Genomic DNA, 22,037 nt, shown 5'->3' on the forward strand with positions numbered 1-22,037 from the left:
TTAAAAGGGAGCCCACTCTAACGGCATCACTAATTGACCTTTGATACAACTGTAGCTTCTAGTACTGGAAATAAAGAAAACATTATTTGCAAAATTTATGATCAGAGCCCTATAATCCTTGTTCATCCAAGTCTTATAGGTTTATAATGAAACTAACTGCATCAGCAAGAACAATTTAAACAGGGTGAAGTACAAGACAAACTGGATGCCAAGAACATGTTATAATCACCCACAGATGCCCAGGGGTAGCTCTCAGTAACTCAATTAGCCTCAGTGGAGTTTTGCTGGATTTGCATTAATAAAACAAAGAGCAGGGGTTAGCCACAAAAATCTTTCAGAACACCTAAAAGCAATTTAGAAAGATATGAGAGCAACAAAGATAAAATACTACACATCCAAGATCTGGTAGAGACCGCAACTGAAATTTCCTCAGCTCACTCGGCACTGGGTTTTAAGACTTGTATGCAGATTGAGTAAAGTTTCATGAGATTATTTTACTAGGAAAGGAAGAAAACTGGACTGAGACAAAGTCTTAGAGGAATTTTGCACAGCTATCTTCAATTTGCTTTCCTCAAGAACATTACTGCTATCTGCCAAAGCACAGAAAATAATTTTGTATCTTCTCTTATCAATCTATAAAGTAACTTTAAAACTACAGATTTTCAGGAGCAGGGTAGAGATTTCACTTTGTGAAACAGTCCATTTTTCTTAAAGATGGAACTGCTACAAGATGCTGCAGAGACTACGATGAACTTCCTTAAGAACAGGAGTTAACAAATTAATCCAGATGATATTTATTAAAGATGATGGAGCAGATGCTTAGCAAGTCCTTAAACATTGATTCCCAGAAGTCAGGAGCATGTAATATGTAAATAATCTCTTCATTTAAAAAACAAAAACCCCACAAATATCCCGTCTTCTTTAAGAAACCATCATTTCCCATGGCTGTTTTCTAGACCAAACAAAGTAACTGGAGCTAGCTGTACCTGAGGTGCAGAGGTTAGGTTAAATTTCACTGGCAGTGCTCATCCTCACTCTGCATCTTGCCTACTCCCCAGCCATGCAGACAAAGGCCAACACCACATTCCAGACATTCGCACCCCCATCTTCTCCTCTGGGAATCCCAGCAGCTGCACAGTCCAAATTTGTGCAGACTTTGACACAAAACTGCTTCCCTACCTGCCAAAAGGTGCCATCCACTGTAGGAGTGGAGAAATTTAGACCCTATTGACATGAAACTTCCCTCGCTGCTGCACACCCAACACAAGAACACACATATGCACATTAGATCTTTCTGCAGCAGTAAACTCCAGTGGTCAAAAATTTTTGGCTGCTTTAAGGAGAAAGAGCTTTGTCTTAGATAACATCTGTATCTAAAAGATATTTACGTGTGTAAAACAGACAACTGAGCCTAAGAGCTCAAACAAGCTTTGCACTTCCCTTGTCTAACAAGGACACTTCAAGAAATTCAGGAAGATGCTTTTGCTTTAAATGTCAGTCATGCAGTCCCCTGGCTCCTCCAGCCAACTCCCAGTTGTTCCAAGTCCTTACAGGAAACACAGGATTTTTTACATTCTTGTAAGTGATCAGAGCTGAATCATTGATGCTGTTCCAGGTAAGTAAAACAGATGAAGGAGTCAGCAGATAATTTGAATTCTCCCAGAATCTGCTGCAAAGACTGACACAAGTTTGTTTCAGTGAGTGTTATTACCGAGGCAGTTTTTCATTCCCTGCTTTAACAGATAACAATCAGAGCTTAAGAAAAAAAGAACAGCTGAAAAGCTATTAAAGATTTCTGCTGGTTTTAATTACATTGTTCTATGATCTACAAAAAGCACAGAGGAAATAAAATAATACTTGAATCTTTGTCTCAGGCTACTTGCAGAGGGATAATGATATGCTACTTCGTGCCCTATTACAGTCCCAGAAATAATGAGGGCAATAAAATAATGAAACCAATGAAAAATATGGCCAAGGGCAAGGAGCACAGTGACAACAGTGTCTGAATTGAATTCTGTGCTGTTCTGAAAGCGGATATATTGCTGACAGTGTATTATGTATGGAAAATATCGAACTGCAACTGGTAAGGAGAAATTTTTCTTCTAAAATTGCATAGCAATGGCATCCTTTCATCTTAAAACTTCCACCTGAAGACAAAAGGGAAGCCTCAAACTCAAGATATATGCATTTTAAATCCCACCTCTCTAATTCTTAAAAGCTTTATGCTTTGCTCAAACTCCGGTGGAAAAATCCATATTACTTCCCCAGTGACGCTAGAGGATGTTCTATCAGTGTACAGACATGCAAACAGAAGCACCATACAATTATACAGACAGATTCAAGCAAATGAAGGAGACTGCTTTTTGCTATCATGAAAGAGTTAACATAAAAAATATACTTTTTTTTTTTTGTAAGCATGCAACATTTTTTAAAAAGTGGAATAATAATGAGCAGGCTATAAATGTAACTTTAGAAATAACAGTTAAACGGCTTACCTTCTGGTAAAAAAAACAACCCTCACTCACTGTCATGATAGTCAGCATTTCATTAAGGGCTACACTGAGCTTTGTTTTTCAAATAATTCAATGTAGTTTTTGAACACGAATTTAGAATTTACTCTAAGTGTGCAGTTTGGAACACCAAAATATAAGGAACACCTCCAATTTATTTGCAGTGGCTATGAAAGTAGTAAGCCACAGTACACATACACTTTTGGAAGTTTATTTGCATCGCTTGTAAGGAGAGTTAACCAAACAGAAATCAAAAAGCTATGATAAACAGAGGAAGTTATGAAGAAGAAAAGCAAAGACCTCCTTTCCTTAGACAAATGTTCCATCAGCAGGAGTCCCATTATTTGTTATAACAATCTTTAACTTGTAATGACTCTGAAGAAGACTAATAACAGGCTGGTGGGAACAGATGGAGTAGTGCTGTTAATTATAGGCACTTAGCTGCATCAGACCCCATGAGTTATTACTAACACTTCCCACTAGGGAGGAGAATCACTCGCTTTTAAGTAGTATGTTGCTTACTAAGCTGGGAGCATTAGCAGTCAGGATTGTACTAATCAGTACTTTAACACCACAAAACAAAATTCAGCTGCAAACAAAAAATATGAAAATATTCCCTGAATAACCCCCACTCTAATCTTTTTTTTTTTTTTTTTTCCAATCGTACTTCTAAAAATAATGTTCTTCCACCAAGATTAAAACTCAGGTCTCATTAATTTAATCTCCCTACTACGAAGCTGAAAAAAGCTCCATACCTTTACCAGCAACGTTAGTTTTCCAAGCAACTGACTAGCAAGAAGATAAACTAAAGGAAAACAACCTTAATGCATACAGTGCAGGTATGCAGACATCCCCAATCAAGTGAAGCCAACAACCTGCATCTAAGTGATTCACCACAGAAAAGTTTTTCAGTCTTAAACAGGATATTATTCCAGATCACCTGAACACCTTCCCAGTTACCCAACCCAAAAATTGCCTCTAGGCCTTTGAGTTTCCTGCTGCATTCCTACCTCCAAGCAGGAAACTATCACCCCTTTGCTATCAGCAGAGCATCTGGAGGCTATTAAACCCATCTGCTTAAGCATAAATAGCATTTCTCCGTGCTAGATATTCAAGAAGTTACTGCTATTTGCAAAAGTCACAGTAAAAAAACAACACTGTTTTCCTTTTGCAAATGCTTAAGGCTACAAACAGAAGCTACTGTAGGCATTGCAGAAAACATCTGAGAGTACCGAGATTCAGCAGACCCTTTAAAAATCATGGCACAAATCTATCAGGCAGCCAAATGAACACTAAAAAAAGTCCAATGTTCAGAGTCTGATGATGTGCCTTATTTGAAAGGCTACTCTGCACCTTTTGAAGCATTAAGAAGTGCTTGCGAAAACATTAGTGAATGTGGAAAATTCAGACCGTTAAAGAATCCTTACACTCTGTTTAGTCACACAGTAAAAAACTGGAATGAAATTTGTCTATGAGTTTTCCATGGATAATTAACTCATTTGTAGTGTGGTTATTAGCTAAAAGGACTTAGCCACGAAGGTCAAGGGGAAGAAGATGGCTTTTACAACTCCACTGAAAGCAGATACTAACAAGTACATTAGAAATTATAAGAACCAGAACTCAAGGTCTAACTCCACAGCACAGCCATATAGCAAAGCGCACGCTCTATAAAAACTAATGATGGATTACTTGACAGACAACACAAAGACAACTACTTGCATGCTACGGGGATACTATGCAAAACATCTTTCCTTGGAGGTTACTGTCATAGTGGAATAACATTTGTCTGCACAGCTCGTATGTAGAGGAACAAAAAAAAAAAAAGTAATGTGATTTGTGTGTGCTGTTAGATGAATGAGCAAGACAGTTATACCTGGTAGTTCCTACCTGCAGTTGCATGAAGCCTGGTAACTTTCTCAACCAACACGGAAAGTACAAAGAGGGGCTGAAATCAGCTGGCTGCATCCTTTGGTTATAAATTCTAACTCTCAAAAGATCTCAGCTTCTATATAAATAGGAAGGTAAGGTTTTGCCTACAGGCTTTGATCATTTATCTGAAGCAAGCAAAAATTTCCTATCAATTTCAATAGAAGCTGCTCATAAGAAATACAGGAATTGGATAAATTCCTTCCCTCCTCCTTCAGGGTATTTCTCCAGGATCTTCAAAATCACCCTTAAGGTAGCACTGAACAAGTTCATTCCCCAGTGCTGCTTTGGGTATGAACAATTCATTTATGCAGCCCTGCAATGCACACGCTTACCAAGGAAGGAGTAATTGAATTTTAAAAAAAATCTCCTCATTCAGGAGCTTAAAACCCTAAAACCTCACACTTTTTTTCAGACGAGCTTGGACAAGCACCGTCAGGATGGCCGAGCGGTCTAAGGCGCTGCGTTCAGGTCGCAGTCTCCTCTGGAGGCGTGGGTTCGAATCCCACTTCTGACAAGGAGCTGTTCTTTTCAAAATCCACTGGGACACAGGCCCAGGCAAGCTGCTTGCAGGGGGCCCTGCTTGAGCAGGGCATTGGACCAGATGACCTCTAGGGGCCCCTTCCAACCTCAACCATCCTGTGATTCTGTTATGGGTCAGCATGATGTTATCTCTGTGTGGCATTTGGTGCTATTAAGGAAGTTGTTGGAAAATGATTTTATTTACAAGTCCATCCACCATTCCTTTTTTAAAAAAAATGAATTCTATATATTTAATACTTACATTCAAACTTGAGGACCCAACATCCAGTCAGAACAGCCATCATACATTTGACGGTGCTTGGCATTGGAACGTCAGGGATAACAAGATGAGTTACTAGGAAAAAGATTACATCAGAAGAAATAAAAGCACATAAATATCAGAACCATGTCTGAAAAGCAATTAATTACTATTTCAGAATAAGCTAGAATTTATTTGTACTGGGAAGAGTGGTTGTGATTTTTGAGACTAAGCTACAAATACGTAGAAGTGCTATTACAGGTTTTGTGGGTTTCAACATGTTCTTGCTGTGCAAAAGGGAAGTCACATTTTTATGGCTCTAAGCTAACACTTAAATCTTCAAAGGAGGCTCAGGTTTATGGGGTATTTTCATCAATCCTTTTAAAATTATCTGATTGACAAGGATCTTACTGTGGGATCTCACTGCTTTAACACAAAGCTAACAGAACGCAACTCAACTCCAGAGCGGTATTCAGGGTGTGAAGGGATGCAGGGGAAAAATTACCTCAGCATTTCCTTCACAAACAGAAGCATCGCTCCAAAGAAAACTTAACAGAAAGGATTAATACCCCAAAAAAGAAAAAGTGAAACCAGTAATTCAGCTTCATCATCTTAATAACACCAAAATCTGAAGGAAGGTAGCACATAAGCAGGAAGTTGTCAACTGTCAGTGATACACTGTCAAAAGGCACCATTTACATAAGGCTTCTAGAAGATAAAAAGCTTTCAGGATGTCTCATATGAGCAGAGAACTTAAAGTTGCTAAAAAGTGTAAAGAGACGAAGTCTCTGAGCAAGACTTACGGATTTTAAATAACAGGCAGTATCTTGTCAGACTGTAGCTCCCCAAGAAGTCTCCTGCCCCAGGAAGCAGGAAGGCTTAACGTGTTTACATGCAACACACCACACCATTATTTGACTATTGCTGTAACTGCAGTTATTTAATAATGATAAAAAGAATTGCTGCAGCCAGTATCCACAGATAAAGTGCAGAACTGTAATCATTTACCACATTGACAGAGACATTTCAGCATAACTACGTACCTGTGCTGTTAAATTCGGTACACCTTTGAGCCTTCAGGACTGTCACTAGCTTGTTCAGCAGTTTCTGTTGTTCTGAATTAAGACTGCTCCCCAGTATTCCAAGAGGTCCATCTCTTGGCTGGCTAGGGCTCTGTGACTGCATGAAGAGAGAGTCCTACATAAGCTGAGTGTTTGGGAACAAAAAAAGCAACTAACTTGCTTGGCAGCTTTATTTAATAAAGGGTAAGCATTCTGAAAAACAACTCATGGCAAGCTTAGTGGACAGGGTCCATAATTAAATCTCTATAAAAAAACAGTTCCAGAGAAAAAAAGCTTGACGTTAGAGGTGCTTTATTTAGTTTATGGAAGTTACCAAAATCAGCTTGTGCATCAGCCTTTTTTTGTTGTTTTTGTTTTATAAGAAGACTGCTGTGTGCACATTTAGCTGGTTGAACATTATGTAAACAGCCTTGCTGACTGCAGTGTCGGAGAAGGAGAAAAATTTCCCAATAAAATAATAAAATCTCCTTCTTGTAGGGAAACGTGAGTTACCTGTATAATTAATTAACATCTGCATTTTCTTTTACTGAGAAGTCCCTAATACATTGCTGGGGAAATAATGAATGTTTGAGTTTAATGCAGATTAACACAAAGCAATAGATGCTGCTCGATCAAGTTTTATGCTGATAAGGGTGTGAAATTTCATCTCCTGGGTCTTGGTATGTACTCCCAAATCCCACACTGTATACCTTTGAGACCCAGGTACCCTAAAGCCTCAGGTGGTGGATCAAGTCCTCCATATGAGCTGGTGGTAACCTTCCACTGGGCACACACTCATCCCAAAGCAGAAGCAAAGCCTGAACAATTCAGCTTATGATAGAAGAGCTGTGTTATCTTGCACTTGCTGCAGTCATGCTTTTATTGATTGAGCTGCAACAGTTTTCTTTTGGCCAACATACATTTTACTACCTCTTTGGGGTGGGATCATAGCAGGCTTTATACCCTGAAGTAGATTAGGACTGCTTGTGTCAGCCAGCTCAGTTTAATCACCTTTCATTAGGAAGCACAAAGCATTTCATAATGATAAGTCTGGACAACTTGATTTTGGTCACAAATCCATAGAAGTCTTTGGCAAAATTAAAATAAGAAAAACAAAAACGATACCCCCAGACCTGTTTTCAGCTACTGAGATGTTATCTTCATTGCTGGACAAGTGACAATATTGCAATGATGCAAGGAAAGCACCTGGAGCAAGGACTAGCACTGCTTTCAGGCAGTTTGGCAAGTAGAACAAATTTAAATATGCAGAAAAACACCAACAACAGCAAAGTTCAATCAACAATAGTTCAGGAATAACAGTATTTATTCTACTACAATGAAGCCCCACTGCAAGAAATATCTTTCACTTTCCCAGATAAAGCTACTATAATGCCAAATACCATAGCTTGTAAGTGTCCCGCATGCAGCCTAGAAATACTACCCAAGGTCCCCAACCTATTTTAAATCCCCCTGTAAAGGCAAGGACTTAAATAATCTACCCAGGACCAAGCCTTCATTGCTTACAGCATAAACTTATGCCTTTTTTTTTATATATATATATTTAAAAAAAAAAAAAAAAAAAAACACCACACCAAACACTTACCTCAGAGGGCTGGCTAAGAGAAAATGATTCATTCTTCACTGGTAACATTAGCACAGACTTCATCTTTTCACTGTCTGCATAGTCCACAGGCCGCAGACCAAATATATTACTGGCAAAACAAGCACAGATGGGTTTAAGTAAATAAAATGTGACTTGATTCTTAACTAACTGGGCACATTAGCTGGGTAGCTTCCCCACCACCACTTTCTTATTAATATGTAATTTCAGCTAAAAAAAACACAAAGCTTCAAATAAGAATTACATCCAAGACAGATGGATACTGAATTACAAGCTGCTGCATTCAGCTGAGGAATAAGGGACGTTCAGAGCACTATGTTAAGTAAACCACAGTCGTTGTTACACCCTTTGGAGATGCATTGATATCATCCACGAGACCCAGAAATTTCAGCTTTAATCTTCTCATTGGCATCACAGAATGAAGAAAATGTGTTTTTGGCTTACCCCTTTGCCATCAAAGAAGTATCAGAAGATTCTCCCTACTGTGCTAAACACTGGAGCTTGATGCAGTTATGCTTTTATGGGAAAATCTATCTGCATTCTTCTTGGGAGCTGGAACTCCCTCCTACTTCCAGGATTTGAGTAAGCACCTTATTTTCCTTAGCACGCTGGTCCACAGAACACATTACAGCCAATTCATTCAAATTTGACTTGGTTTGGTAATTTTGTTGAAAACTATCCATCCTGTGTGGCATCTCGGTTATTAGACATGCTTCAAGACCCCTTTCCTCCCACATTCTTTCACCATCACTCAGACAGACGTGATTTGCTATAAATACAACACCAAGCACCGGCATGGCTTCCATCTCCTCTTCACATGACATTGCAGCTGCAGGACAGCAGCAAGCAGAGGAAAGCCTGAAACTGGTGTAACTGTTGTTAACAATCCTCTGCCAGCACTTCTGGGAGATATTCTGCTTGCTTTGCCCTTTGCAGGAATAATGCCTATTCCAGCTGATCCTCTTCTCCCCACCTCATGTAGCTCTGACTCTTAAAAGGCACAAGAAGAGCTCATTATGAAGGGGAAGCTTGTCACAAGAACAAAGCCCTGGCTCGGTACCTGAAACCTGGCAAGCTTCATCATCAAATGATGAAACATTTAAAGAGGTCAGAAAACTGCTGCATCTTTGAAGTGCTGTCTCTCAGCAAGCCACATGTTCCTGAGCAGAGTGAGAATCCAGGAGGATTTACAGGGAATTCCACGTAAGGCCATAACCCAAGGCAGCCCCGACAGAAGCTCAGATCATTAAGTCTTCACCCTGACTCAGCTGGGGGGCTTTGGCCAGTGCACAGCTAAGAGCTGGGTCTGACCTCAGCTCCTTTCTGTGCTCCTGACTGAGCACGGCTTGCTAACAGAAGCTCTTGGGAACACTACAATCCACAGAAATCCCACACAGGAGATCCAGGTATTTTAAAGGTTCTCCTTTCACATCATTGTCAAAGTTGAGCTCTTCAGTGTTAATAACGAGCAAAGAGCTAGCCTAATACAAATTCTGCAGACTAAAAGATAATTGGTTAAAGCTCAGCCCAGGCCTGGGAGTTGTAGCCCATTAAATATTGTCATGCTGTTCCTGCTTTGCCATGCATCATCAGGATAGCTTTTGCCTTTTCTTTAAATAAGGGTCACATTCTGCTCAGACTGCTGTAGGACAGCTCCTGTGAGCAATGCTTCCAGGGAAACAACAGCAGCACGTACACCAAAGTCCTCTTTAGGCTAGATGGCTGACCTTTCACTGGGAAAAAAGTGGGAGGGAAATCACAGCATGTTAGTTGGAGAGATTTGGAGGTGTCCCCCCCATAAAGTTACAGTAAGATCCTTGACTGCTGAAAAAACACTCCATAAATGTTTACCTTCAGGCCAACGCAATTACATATACATGTTCATATTCAACAAAGATGTTTTGCCAATTAAACTGCACCAACAGGAGCCCAAGCTACTCTCCCTCTATTCACTTAACTGTTTCTTCATCTCTCCCTTCCCATGTTTCTGAACATTTTAATCTCTTCTTACCAGAGCAGTGCAGCACGCTGTCCTGTCATTATGCAGCAAAGCACTACTGGCTAGTCATAGGATGTTAAGGTCACACGGTTAAAGCAAGCCGTGACAAGCCTGTGAGATCAGGTCTGAAAAAAATGCGCAACAGCCCAAGTGACGGGCTTAAGTGTTGTGAATATCCATATGAAAGCAGCTTGCTGACCTTAAAGAAAGTGAAGAAGGGGGAGCTGGAAGGTGAGAAGTTCTTTTACAAAATAAAACTAAGATGAGGAACACATCCGGAGAAGAGACTTTAAGTATGGCATTGTTTAATCTATGCCTCCTGTTCAAAGAGGAGGAAAAAAAATGTTCTTTTTACTTCGGCACCCACTAACCACCCAAGAAGCAATCATAATCAGAAAGAAAACAGGTCTCTGTTCAGCTGGTACAATTATTGAGGTAGTTACCTAAGGAACAATTTTTAATATGTTAGGAACATATGTTGGTTCTTAAACCTATGAGCAGGTTTGGCAAAAAAGATGTGCTCAAATCTTTCTTTATTCAACCACGCTGAAGAATGAGAGAAATCCTCTACCTTGTTCAGGAGTAAAAAAAAAAAATCCAATCTGTGAAATAAAAGTGAGTGGCAAACACGTTAGGTCCATTCTGTCATACAAACAGCATTTTTTTTTCTAGAAATATCAGTAACTGCTTATCTCTTCCTAATATACGTCTGGGTTTGTTGAGAATGGGTCCAGTCCGTGTGGCCACTGAGCAGGAAGAGTTCCACCCTCAGACGGAAGAGGGCCAATTGTCTCCATAAGACAGAAATAACCACCTCGGGTGCTTATGCCAGAGTACAAGGTCTCCGAGGCATACTTCTTTCTACCAGAGTGTAAGTGGGCTTTCTGTAAGTTGATTTAAACATTCAAGGGTCGGATGTATCCTTTGATGCAAACATTCTCGTATTAGTCACTCATCAAGGTAGTGAATAGTCAGCGGAGGGCTCTTAGGGCTAGAACAAATTCCCATCAAAGAGTGGGATATCTGTGCTGAGAACAAAGAGGAGCCCAGTGAAGAGCAACTCAATATCAGCTGCTGAGTATGACTTAGATGAGATGACAGGTGATATCTCGAGGACTGACAGATCAAAGAATTTTCTATGAGAAGCTTTAAAAATGGGATTCGGTTCCTCGTGCAACACTGCTGAAGTCTTAGCTGGGAAGTCCACAGAGCTGAATTGCTGTAGTCAGAAAGAAATGTAAGTTACCTTCTAAATGTTTCAGGAAGCTTTCAGGAAATAAGTGACCAGAGGAGAAAAGATAAACAGGGAGATACCCCACTCAGCTCCTTAGAAGCCCCAGACTCGCACAGCTTCTGACACAAGCAAACAATCAGTATGCAACATTTCATAATCACGAGTTTTTAGCTGCTACACTTTGACACCAAACATTATTTGCTGTTCAGCAGCTGAGCAAAGCCCAAGGTTTACCCTAGCCCCAGAGGAGAGCTCAGTACTGAAGGGAAGTCCCGCAGCCAGATGCCAGTACAGCCACAATCCCTGTGGGGAAATCTGACCAATTTTGATCTCTCATGTCAGTGTTCACATCTGAGCGTGTAAATTAGCAAAAAGTTTTGATTCTGACAAAAGGAAAAATGAAGTCAGTTAGCCAGAAAGACCATCTTACATACCCAAACAGGGTGAGGGCTTCCAGTTAACCTGTTCTCAGCAGGAGGTCCTATCTTGCACATAGCCAGTGAAGTCCCTGCACTGTCTTGACTAAGAAAAAACAAGTTATGTGTCATGGGTCCAGAGCCTCCTGGAATTACTCTCAGGTTTTAATAGCTTTTACCTCTCTGCCATTCATAATTGGGGACTGCAGTCTATCCCTAAGCACTCCCACAGGGGCTTATTGAGAATCAGATTCAACTATTCAAAGACAGCTAATATCTTTAAAAATAGGGCAACAACAGTTTTTACTAATGCTAAACTTATTGTGCATGAAGAACTGGCAAGATAGCCCATTTGAGTGAAAGCATTTAGGAAGTACTGTGAAATTGCAAATGCACAGATCTAATTTTTCAAATCACTTGGCTTGCTGTGAAGCAAGGAAAAAAGACAGAAGTTGAGAGAGTGAGCACATGAAAAAAAGCTATAAAAATATAAATTAGCTATGTGTAGGAGATTAACTTACAAAAATTAACTAGACCAGCGGGACAATTAATAGGTCCACTGGTCCATATAATATTTTTCATTTGCAGTTCACGTCTTTCCCAGTCAGTGAAAACTTCGAATGGTAAATGAAGTGCCACAACTACTAAACCTTATAGACTTCCAAAAAGTTATTTTGCCAAGGAATACTGAAATCCTAGCATAGCTTTCTGGAAAGAAAGGTACTTCTCACCTGTTTTCCCTCTGTCCAAAAGATACAAGCTGCTTCGTATGATATGAAGTGTGAGAAGGAACTATATATTAACACGCAAGGGAGAGGAAGAGACTGGACTGACATACATTCAGAATGAGATGCACTCGATGGGTCTGCAAACCTGGTGACCTAAATGTGGAGTTGCAAAGCCTCAGCTCTCCGATGGCTAGGCTTGTGCTACTATTTGTGTGCTTCATGAATTGAGGCTCATGGAAAAGTGGCTGTGTTTGCTCCCAGACAAATCTTACATCCCTCTACAACCCAGCAGATCTTACCTGCCTTGAGGCCTGAAGTTAAACTCCAACTTTACAATAATGTTTTATCTTGCACAATCAAGAATCACAGTAAAATTCAAAACTACTGCTCTAAGCAGGCTATTTAACATAAGCTCTGCTTTTATTCCAATAGATTAACTCCCCAGCACACGGGGGACATTAAAACACAACTGAGTTATTTCTATGGTCAAAACAGCTGCAAGACATCAGCCACTTCTAGGGAGTTTGATGTTATATATCCCAAATAACATCTGAATACATTTATCATGCTCACAATTTACTCAGGTTAGCTAAAGAGTAACCACTGTGAAATACTTAAATGTTCCTCCTCCCCCCCACATGATAATGAAGAATCACTATAATATGCTAGGATAAAGAGGGCCCTCTCCTGGGCTGAAAGTTAGCTTACTGAGCACCTGGAGAGCCCATGCAACGACCAAAATGAATTTAATAAAAAGAATTAATGCAAAGATTTAGTCGCTCAGCAAAATTTGTTTGGTATAGTCCTAGCTTACACACTGCATACCTTTAAAGTTAAGGCACTCCTCAATTATGCTTCTCAGTAAAAGAAACATTTGAGAACACCAGCAAGTTCTGCTCATCACTTCTCAACTTCCACTTTAAAGATCCCAGAGACAGAATGTGGAGATCGTCCAATCCTATACTAAGTACAAAGAGGCCAGTTATAACTAATTACCCCCAAAAGACAACAATAATTGCATTATCTGTAGCGATCACCCTGTTCTTGCCTCCTGTTTTTACAATTGTGGTCTGCAGGTCTCAGGGATCCAGGAAAACACTCTGAAGAAAAGCAAGCTTCTTGTCAGAGTTGTGACTTCATTATAAGGATTCCCACATCCACTAGAAAAAAAAACCTTCTACACTGAAGAGGTTTCAAATCCACTTACCTAGACAAATCCAATCACTGTTTAATTAGTACTACAGCTTCCAGAATCACTGGCAGAAAAAAAAAAAAAAAAAACTGTAAGATTTGCAAAGTCATGGTCCTGGCAAGGATCAGAGCCCAATTTGTTGAAACCTAGCAGGGCTCTGTCGAAAAAGGAGGGAGGCATAAAACAATTTCAGAAGGCTCAGCCATGCTGTTCTTATTTATATTGTTTCTTGATAACCTTTGGAAGAGGTCAGTTAAATCTTACTATTCAAGCCTGAACACTTCACTTTTAGATCCCTACTTCTTTGTGTCTCTCAGGCTCTCTGTAAAACGGAAAAAGCATCCTCACCTCATCACGACAATAGGAATATGCACAGTAACTCCAGCAAGGGAGAGAGCCTACAGAAGATCTGGAGGCCTCACTTTGTCCAGAGGAGGAAGGACTGGATTTTTGCCAAAGGAATGAAACAGATCAAGGAAGACTAGATTTGTTCCCCAAAAGATTTTAAGAAAAAAAACATAAATATATATTTATAAACACCACTTGGTGTGTAATCTCCACCCTGGAGATTACATCAAGAACACTGCATATTTAGAAGTGGGTAAGAAGCCATTCGTGATGCTTAAAAGTACTGCAAGCAGCAGCTAGTTGCAAGCTGTGACCTATCCTATGTCACGCCGTTTAATAGATAACTGAATATAACCTACATCCAGGGAAAACTAAGCCAGAATTTAAGATTTGTGTAAGTCTTTCCATCCGTGATTAAAAAGCTCCTGTTTCAATAGAAGGTCATGTTTGCCAATGCAGAATGAGCTGAACTAGGCTCAGCTTCATCTCAGTTTGTCTAAGCACATGCGGTAGAAACTAAGGCTGAGACCTAAAAAGCCCACTGCTGGCATTTGGAGTCTCTGCCACACAAATCCTCCATGCTTAAGTCCTGTCAAAAGCCTGCAAAGCTGGTGTCTGTGCTACACTTTCAAAAAGTCCCCATCTGGGGACTAATACTCAATTAGGTTGAAAATGAGTTTCTGAAGTTGTCAGCTTAAGGTGTAATGTGATGGTCTTTGTTGTTCAAGAACAAAGTGAAGATGAACAATTGAACCTTGTTTTACTTTTTCATGGTTTTGCTGGTTTATTTTGTGGGGGGTTTTTCTCCCCCCTCTTCTCCAACTCCAATGTTTTCAAGACCAGGATTGTTTTTGCAAACCCTGTGCTTTTCCTCAGAATACCTTAGTTCTGCGATCTTTGAGAGTGAATATTGTGAGTTGAAGTGATTAAGCTGAACATGTTTATGTTCCTTTATGCTCCTGGCAAGGAAATTCATGTCATGCAAGACTTCATCCTGTCTTGTTACTTTATACACACACACCCCTATTGACATGTGTTAGACTCAATTTTTATATACAAAGCTCCTGGCATAACAGCAACACTACAACACCTAAAACTACATTTAGCACCTGATATAATATTAGTTTGCAGGGTTATTCCTTACCTAACATACACTTTAGCACTTCCTATACATAAATGCCAAAATCCTCAGCAGGAATATCAACACGGATTCATTGAGAATATGTCTAAGCCTTTTAGGAATTAGTAGGCGTACCGAGGATTAGTGCTTTGAAATGACAAAAAACACGAAGAGAAAAACCTTCACAAATCTCGGTCTGTCTACGTCACTTAACAAGTTAAAAGAGACTGGACTGAAACACCTGCTAGCACATAGTGTAGGGAAAGTAAAAGAGAAAAACAGCTGTAGCAGTTCAAAGCTCATGTAGTTCAGCATCCCGTATCTGACAGTAGCTGTAACAAGATGCCAACAGAAAGGGTGAAAATTGGGTAAACCTGTTTTGTTACTTGCCTACTTTGGTCTCCAATTCTCCATACTTACGACGTTCTCAGAAAAGCTTTGGACAAAGTTCAAATGGAAACACCTACCTTGAAAAGAGGGATACAAGCATAACAGAACATATGTTTTACACCACCACCACCACCTCTAATAATCACATTTATTACTAGCTTTGCTTCCTATTTACTTAACATACACCCTGGAGGCTGCAGATGGTGCCCCAGCTAAAATAACATTTCACATCTACTTACACTGCATCGCGGGAGGCCCCGTGCAGAAGCAGCAGCTCAGCAATGCTCACGTGCCCATTCTTGACAGCATCGTGCAGGGGCGAGTCGTTCTGATAGCCCGTGGTGTTCACCAGCGCTTTGTGTTGCAGCAGCAGCTCCACCACCGCTTTGTGCCCGTGGTTACACGCCTCGTGCTAGGAGGGGAAGGCCACAAGCAGTAAGGAGAGAAAACTCAAGTGGAACACAGTGCAGAGCAGGTACCTCTGTCACACCAGCCAACGCATTCAGACACCTCTCAGCAGAAGGCCAGGGAAGACAAGGCAAGGATACTGCATTACGTTCCTGACATGAATTAACCTTGAAACCTGGCACTAATAGCAAGCCTAGGGAGGAGGCCAACTGTGTGCAAATTAGACCAGAGAGAACAAAGCCTCCCTGCTTACAGACTCAGTCAAAAGTACTCTTTGGGAGAGAAAGAAGTCATCACTGAAAAAAAACGTACTTACTATAATTCAAGTATGCAATACTTTTTCATTCAACCATTTCATATATTTCCTAAATTGTAAGGAAAACACCAAGGGCATCAAGAACCCATAAAACATACAAATTATCTGCGATTGATCCTTCTGTAGTTAGCATAGTTACATTTTCTGCACTTGCAGAATCTCAGACAGATTTGTTGGCACGTTCTAACCCAGCAAAGGAGAGGTGGATTTGGCAGATCAATAGTTGCTAATAATAAATTTTTACACTTTATCATTCTCCACCTTGCACAATTCTTTGTCAGTTAGGTGCATATGAAGGGAAGCAAAATACGAGAGAAAAGTAGGGATGGAAAAGTGAGAAACAGACTGCAAAAAGAAGCCTACAACTCACCAGTGGTGTCCAGCCAGCATTGTCCTTAACATTGGGATCTGCCCCATTTTTCAGCAGCTCTTCAACAGCTCCTAAGTCACCCTGCAAACATGAGAAACATGGTTGTTATTAAAAGGTAATGAAGACACAGAACTGTAAGATGCAGAACTGTTGTCTCTGTGTAAGTCTACCTGCAGTAAAAACACAATGGTATGAGTCTTCCATTTGGAAATGGTCGGGATAACAAAATCTCACCTGGTTTGGAAACCACTATTTCTCATTGCTGCTCATTTAAAAGCACCAACATATTTCATGCAATTGTTTTAAAACTAAAAATCTGGTGCATAGGAGTGCTAACTCGGAATCCTGAAATGGGCAAGTTTGTGCTGATTACTACCCATACACTAGAATCGACTGCAAGGTTAAGATCAGGAACGTTTATTCAGAAGTTGCTTCTCATTCCGACTGGATGTATTATCTTTCACATCTAAATAACTGTCCAGAAAGTGCATAGATAAAATAGATTAATAAGCCTGACAAGCTGCTAGAAATCTTTCCCCACAAGTCAAAAGAAAAAGATTTTCTATTTAACACTAAAATTACTACCCACGTTGAATCTTACAGAAACTTTCTCTGACAGTTATTCTAAAAAAATGTTTTCATTTGATTTTTGGAAAAAAAAAAACATGCCACGTTCAGGTTTTACTATAAGCAAGGAAATGTATGTGGAAAATACAAGAAACTGATGGAGAGATTATAGAAAAAGGAAAGAGGCCAAGCAGAAATAAGATGAAGGAAGCAACTGGGGAGAATTTGTGAATGTGAGGTTTTGATGTTCCTAAAGGCAAGTAGAAAACAAAGTTAGCGATAAGATTGGATCGTGTACAGGTGCAACTATAAATAGGCAAGGAGAAGCCTCCTGCAGAAGCTGAGGCAAGGAAATCTCTGCAGTGCAGGTCTTAAAGCAAGAAAAGAGTTCATTCCATAATACACAGAGCTCTGTGCCCTCATGCAGTGGCAAGTCAAGGAATCCCTGTTACTCCGCATGCCTTAGGAAGAAGTTAGAAAATAAAAAATTAAACCTTAAATACAGCAAAAATAAATTTAATCCCATTTTTTGTTACCAAGGAACACGGCTGATAAATAGAATAGCTTTAATCTTCACTCCTTAGAGAAAATATTAAGTCATCAAACTCTACTCAACAGAAATAAATCCAGCAAGCAACAAATGTAAACTCACAATTCACCAAAAAAAAGCACCGAGAATCACCGGCTTTAAACTGTCAAGCAAATTAACACAAGGGAAGCTTCATGCATTATATTCACAACCTGGATGTCCCAGCAAAACATTACATTTCAGAGCAATTAAAGCTGCTGTTAGAGTACTTTATGGTTGCAAGGTAACAGACACGCATCAAGTCTCGATAGTTATTCAGAAGCAGCTAAGACAGTGATCAGCATCAGATCTTCTCCTACAGAGAGAAGATACAATTATCTATAATAAGCGAGATCTGAGCTTATCATTTAAAGTTAAGTTTGCAAACACGTTCGGCAAGGGTTTGACATTTCAACAGTACTCCTTTAGAGCAGGAAGCATAGCTAATAATTTGTGTGGGCACTGGCATATCAGAGCTTTTCAGAACAGCAGTGTAAATGTTGATTTGTAAAGCATCACTGGAGGTTTATCAAAGGAAGCGTCGCTGGCGTGGACAACAGTACAGCATCTGCAGAACGGTCCAAGACAAAATTAGGAGACTGGCGTTTTGCTGTTACAAAAGAGAAGTCTGTCATTGCCTCGGGTGGAAATGGAAGCTGCTCTCCGCAAGCGGCACCGCGCAACCAGAGGGGTAGCAGGGATAGGAAGCTCTCAGCGCAGCCCATCAGGATTACAAGTGGCACGTTAAGAACATTGTTCAGAGCCTCAAAATTAAAGAAACATAGCCAGGAATTAAGTTTTAAATTTGCATCTATGCCATATGCCGGGAGGACATGCCTTTGTACCCTAAGACGCGCTCCAGTTGCATATTATATTGTGAGTATTTAGCTAAAAACCAGGAAGGCAATTTCAAGAAGCAGATCCTTAGCAGATCTGCTTCGTGTTAGAGCCCTGCCTGCAAGGAGCCACCGGCACCTGACAGCAATCCCACAAGTAGCAGTGGCTACCTGACACATTGACCAGGTCTATCAGAGTCGGCAGAATTCCTTGCATGTATGAAGTCAGGCCATGTTTTGCACAATTTTAAACGCGAGAGGATAAGCGGCCAGTAGGAATAAGTCCCAGCTGCAAACACCAATATACCAGACTTCTTTCCTCCCCTAGATGGAAAGCAGAAGAGACTCCACTAACCCCCAGCTATTGCTTTGAGATTATCAATTGAAAAATGCTTCCTAAAATTATGCTCTAATATTGAAATGGCTTTTGTCCATGGTCCCGTGAGTTCATTTATCCCAGCAAGACAAGTCAGAGCCCTAACTACACCAGGTAAGAGTAAGAGGAGCTTAAGAGCTCGTCTCAGCAGTCCATAGCAGGAGTGGAAACAACTGGAGATGCTGCTTCTTCTAAAGTTGTCCAGAGGACAAACGCCACGTAGAAGAATGCTATCTGGAACAATTCGCAGGGAAGCATTCAGTTTTAAATCTCATTATCAATGAAGGATTACAACCAGCTTCTGAAGAGGCTGGGACCACTGCAGAACGTAGAATTATTTGCTTGGAAGCAGTAAAGCAAAGGACATTTGAAGCTCGTAACCAACCTTATGTACAGTGACAACAAAAAAATGCGTCAGGTTGGCTTTTCCTCTGTTACAGCTTAAGGGAGCTCTGAAAATCTCAGAAGCTGGAAAGGCAGTGGGGCCATCTGTTGGCAGGTCTAGAAGACAGCGTGGCGTTAACTTGCACAGAGAAAGGTGTTTACACAGCTTTAAAAGCACACCCCTCCCAGGGAGAATCCAGCTCCTGCAGATAGATGCTGATGGCAGAAGGCCAGGAAACTTGGCTTGGACCAGGTTTTGTTCCCCAAAAGTCACCTTTAAATTAAGTTCCTGAAAATATTCTACCAGTTCAAAGAAGAGACCCAAAGAACTAGGGCACTAGATGAAGACAGCTAAAAAGCTGCACCACATCAACCGAGTGGTTCTCCCTTTGTTTGCAAAGGCAAATGAGAAACTTCAAGCTTTAGGTCAAACAAATGAGAAAAAACACCTTTCAAACCCAAATATATTTGCTTGTTAGGATGTGGCACAGCAGGAGGAAAACTAGGTTATTTACAGCTCACTCTAAGTGGTTAAAGAGGACAAAAAGTGAATTACCGAGTAATTGTGAATGCTCCGACTGTTTCCAGGAAACAGGGAGCTTCTCACCTCACATTTTTCTAAATTATTTCTCTATCCATGACGGGAGCAGCCGTAAAGGCAATCTGGTTGTAACAGGAAAGATACTGACAGGGGAAGATGTCTGCTGGCCCGGGAGCCTGGAACATCCTTGAGACATGCAGCTGGCATCCTCCAAGTGCAGCTGGGTACCTGAGAACCTGAAACATCCTGAAACGCCCTTGATAAGCTCAAAAAAGCTGCACTAATCATCATCAGCAGCTGAAAAAACAGAAGTACTTCTGAGGAAAGTAAAAATCAGACTGGGAAGACAAAAACTGATCTAAGAAAATACAAACCAGCAACATCTGTTGGCTGGTCCAGGTGGAAAAACGGAAGTCAGCAACAGGGTGCTGCTGTCCTATACCCCTTAGGTCCCTAAAAATATGAAAGTAACTGTCTACCCAAAGTGGAGCACCACTCCAAGAGCTTTCCCTGCATGAACCTCTCCAAACAAGATTTCCTGGACAGCGAGGACGCCTGGCTGACACCAGACCCCGTGACACAGCTCACCACTGAACCAAACTTCAGCCCACTGTCGCTGGCCCCGCTCCTGGGAGCAGTTTGGTGAGAGCCGTGCCAGTAGCACTTTGAAATAATATAGCTAAGCATGCGTATAGGGAATTAAACTAAATACAGGCTTGGTTTACTGGTGGTAATTTGGGGTAACTTGCAATAAATCACTGTAAAGGAATAAAACTTCTGCGTGCTTGTATGTTGCAGAATGCGAGGAGCCCACTGTCACCACTTTTACAAACCCACAAGATGTGTGTGTGGCTGGTACCAAAAGCAAGGGATTGCTCAGCTGGCCAGGGCAGCGACACCTGGAAAAGGATCCCAGCTGATGTGGTGGCCAGGTGATGCTCACAACACCTCCGTTCACGCTCTGATGTGCTGTTACACAGCTAGTAACAAAGCAATAAAAAGGAAGAGCAGCCTCCTAGGCTCGCAAGGAATTACCTAATAGTTATTGCAGCGCAAAGTATAATGAATATGAAGAGTCCAGCAGTGCAGGCTAACCACAGGTGAAGCCTCCTGAAACCCCTCCCAGCCAGAGCTGCCAGATCTAAAGGGCTCCCAGAGCAGGAGGCAACCACAACTGGTCCTTCTGGCTGGAAACAAAAGTCAAAACCTTCTCCCAGCCGCCCTGGTGCCCTCCTCCCTCCCTGCCCAGCCCCAGCAACCCTGCTCGGGCTGGGCAGAAGAAAGGCAGCCACCACCAAGAACCGAAATGCTGTACTGAAGTACAAAAAAAATTGATTTCTGCACTAAATTTAAGACACTGTACTAACAAGCTAAATCATACCGTGCCGCAATTAATTGTCACATGTGTAAGAGCTGGCACTGCAAACAACTCATTATTTTATTGGGGAAAAAACACTGTTACAGAGAAGGGCTGGTGATGGGGACAACTTCCCACTAGTTGAGAATATTAGGAGCACAGGAGGTCATGTTTTGCATCCTTACTAATTGGAAGTTTTTACCTTTAATGACCACGGAGGAAGATGAACACGACTGCTGTCTGCTGTGGGAAGAGACGCGTTTATTGCAATTTATTAGGGTAACTGCATGGAGTTCACCCACGCTGCAATCCTTCTCGAGAACCGTTCTGATTTCAGTGAGCTGCTCGCTAGGGTAAGAGTAGTAAATGGGGACAATCCCTCAGAATTGGTTGAAGCAGCACAGTACACTTAATTTTAATGCCCCGTAACCTTGTTAATTATCTTTTAAATAAGAAAAAAAATGATGAGCTTTCATTACATTCAGAGTATTAGACCCTAACAGCTAATCAAAATGGTACAGATATTTATTTTTCTAATTAATTAAGTCCTAGAGAATAAGACTGTTTCTCTTTGGGGACAGGGTGGCTGTTTTAAGACTGTTTCTCACTACACACAGGGAAAAATATTGCTGGCTGTGGAAACAAGGAGAAAAATTCACCTGTAACACAACTGGAAGAGAAATACAGAAATAGTTCTTCCCGAAACCAAAGACCTGACAGGGCTATTTTTAAAGGCACAATGGGAATATACATACAGGATAAAACCCAGTATTTCCAAGACCAGCTTCTTTGAGAACACATTCATCACTCCCAGCACTTGTTACGTGTAATAGCAAGGCTCCTGCACCTCGCAATCTAGAAACACACGGGTTATAATGAAGATACTTGCATGCAATAGGAGGTTTTCTTGCAATTGGCACACGCTCCCAGCAGATTTGTGGTGATGAACCACTATTATTTGTTCACTGCTTTGCAAAGTAAAAATTAG

The 22,037-nt window shown here is 40.9% G+C and overlaps 1 protein-coding gene and 1 non-coding gene across 2 annotated transcripts in view; one reads left to right on the forward strand and one right to left on the reverse strand.

The window, feature by feature from the left end:
* BARD1 (BRCA1 associated RING domain 1) overlaps window positions 1–22,037 on the reverse strand; it is a 44,306-nt gene that overhangs the window by 7,528 nt on the left and 14,741 nt on the right. Inside the window, exons 5-9 of the mRNA XM_035332213.1 lie at window positions 16,421–16,501; window positions 15,566–15,738; window positions 7,882–7,990; window positions 6,261–6,396; window positions 5,221–5,313 (exon numbers count right to left, since the gene is read on the reverse strand). Coding sequence (XP_035188104.1) covers window positions 5,221–5,313; window positions 6,261–6,396; window positions 7,882–7,990; window positions 15,566–15,738; window positions 16,421–16,501 — 592 coding nt within the window. The remainder of the gene's footprint in view (window positions 1–5,220; window positions 5,314–6,260; window positions 6,397–7,881; window positions 7,991–15,565; window positions 15,739–16,420; window positions 16,502–22,037) is intronic.
* Window positions 4,871–4,953, forward strand: TRNAL-CAG. Its single transcript has one exon. It is a non-coding gene; the product is annotated as a tRNA-Leu (tRNA).

Source organism: Oxyura jamaicensis, chromosome 7 (assembly GCF_011077185.1).
Source record: "Oxyura jamaicensis isolate SHBP4307 breed ruddy duck chromosome 7, BPBGC_Ojam_1.0, whole genome shotgun sequence".
Lineage (NCBI taxonomy): Eukaryota > Metazoa > Chordata > Aves > Anseriformes > Anatidae > Oxyura > Oxyura jamaicensis.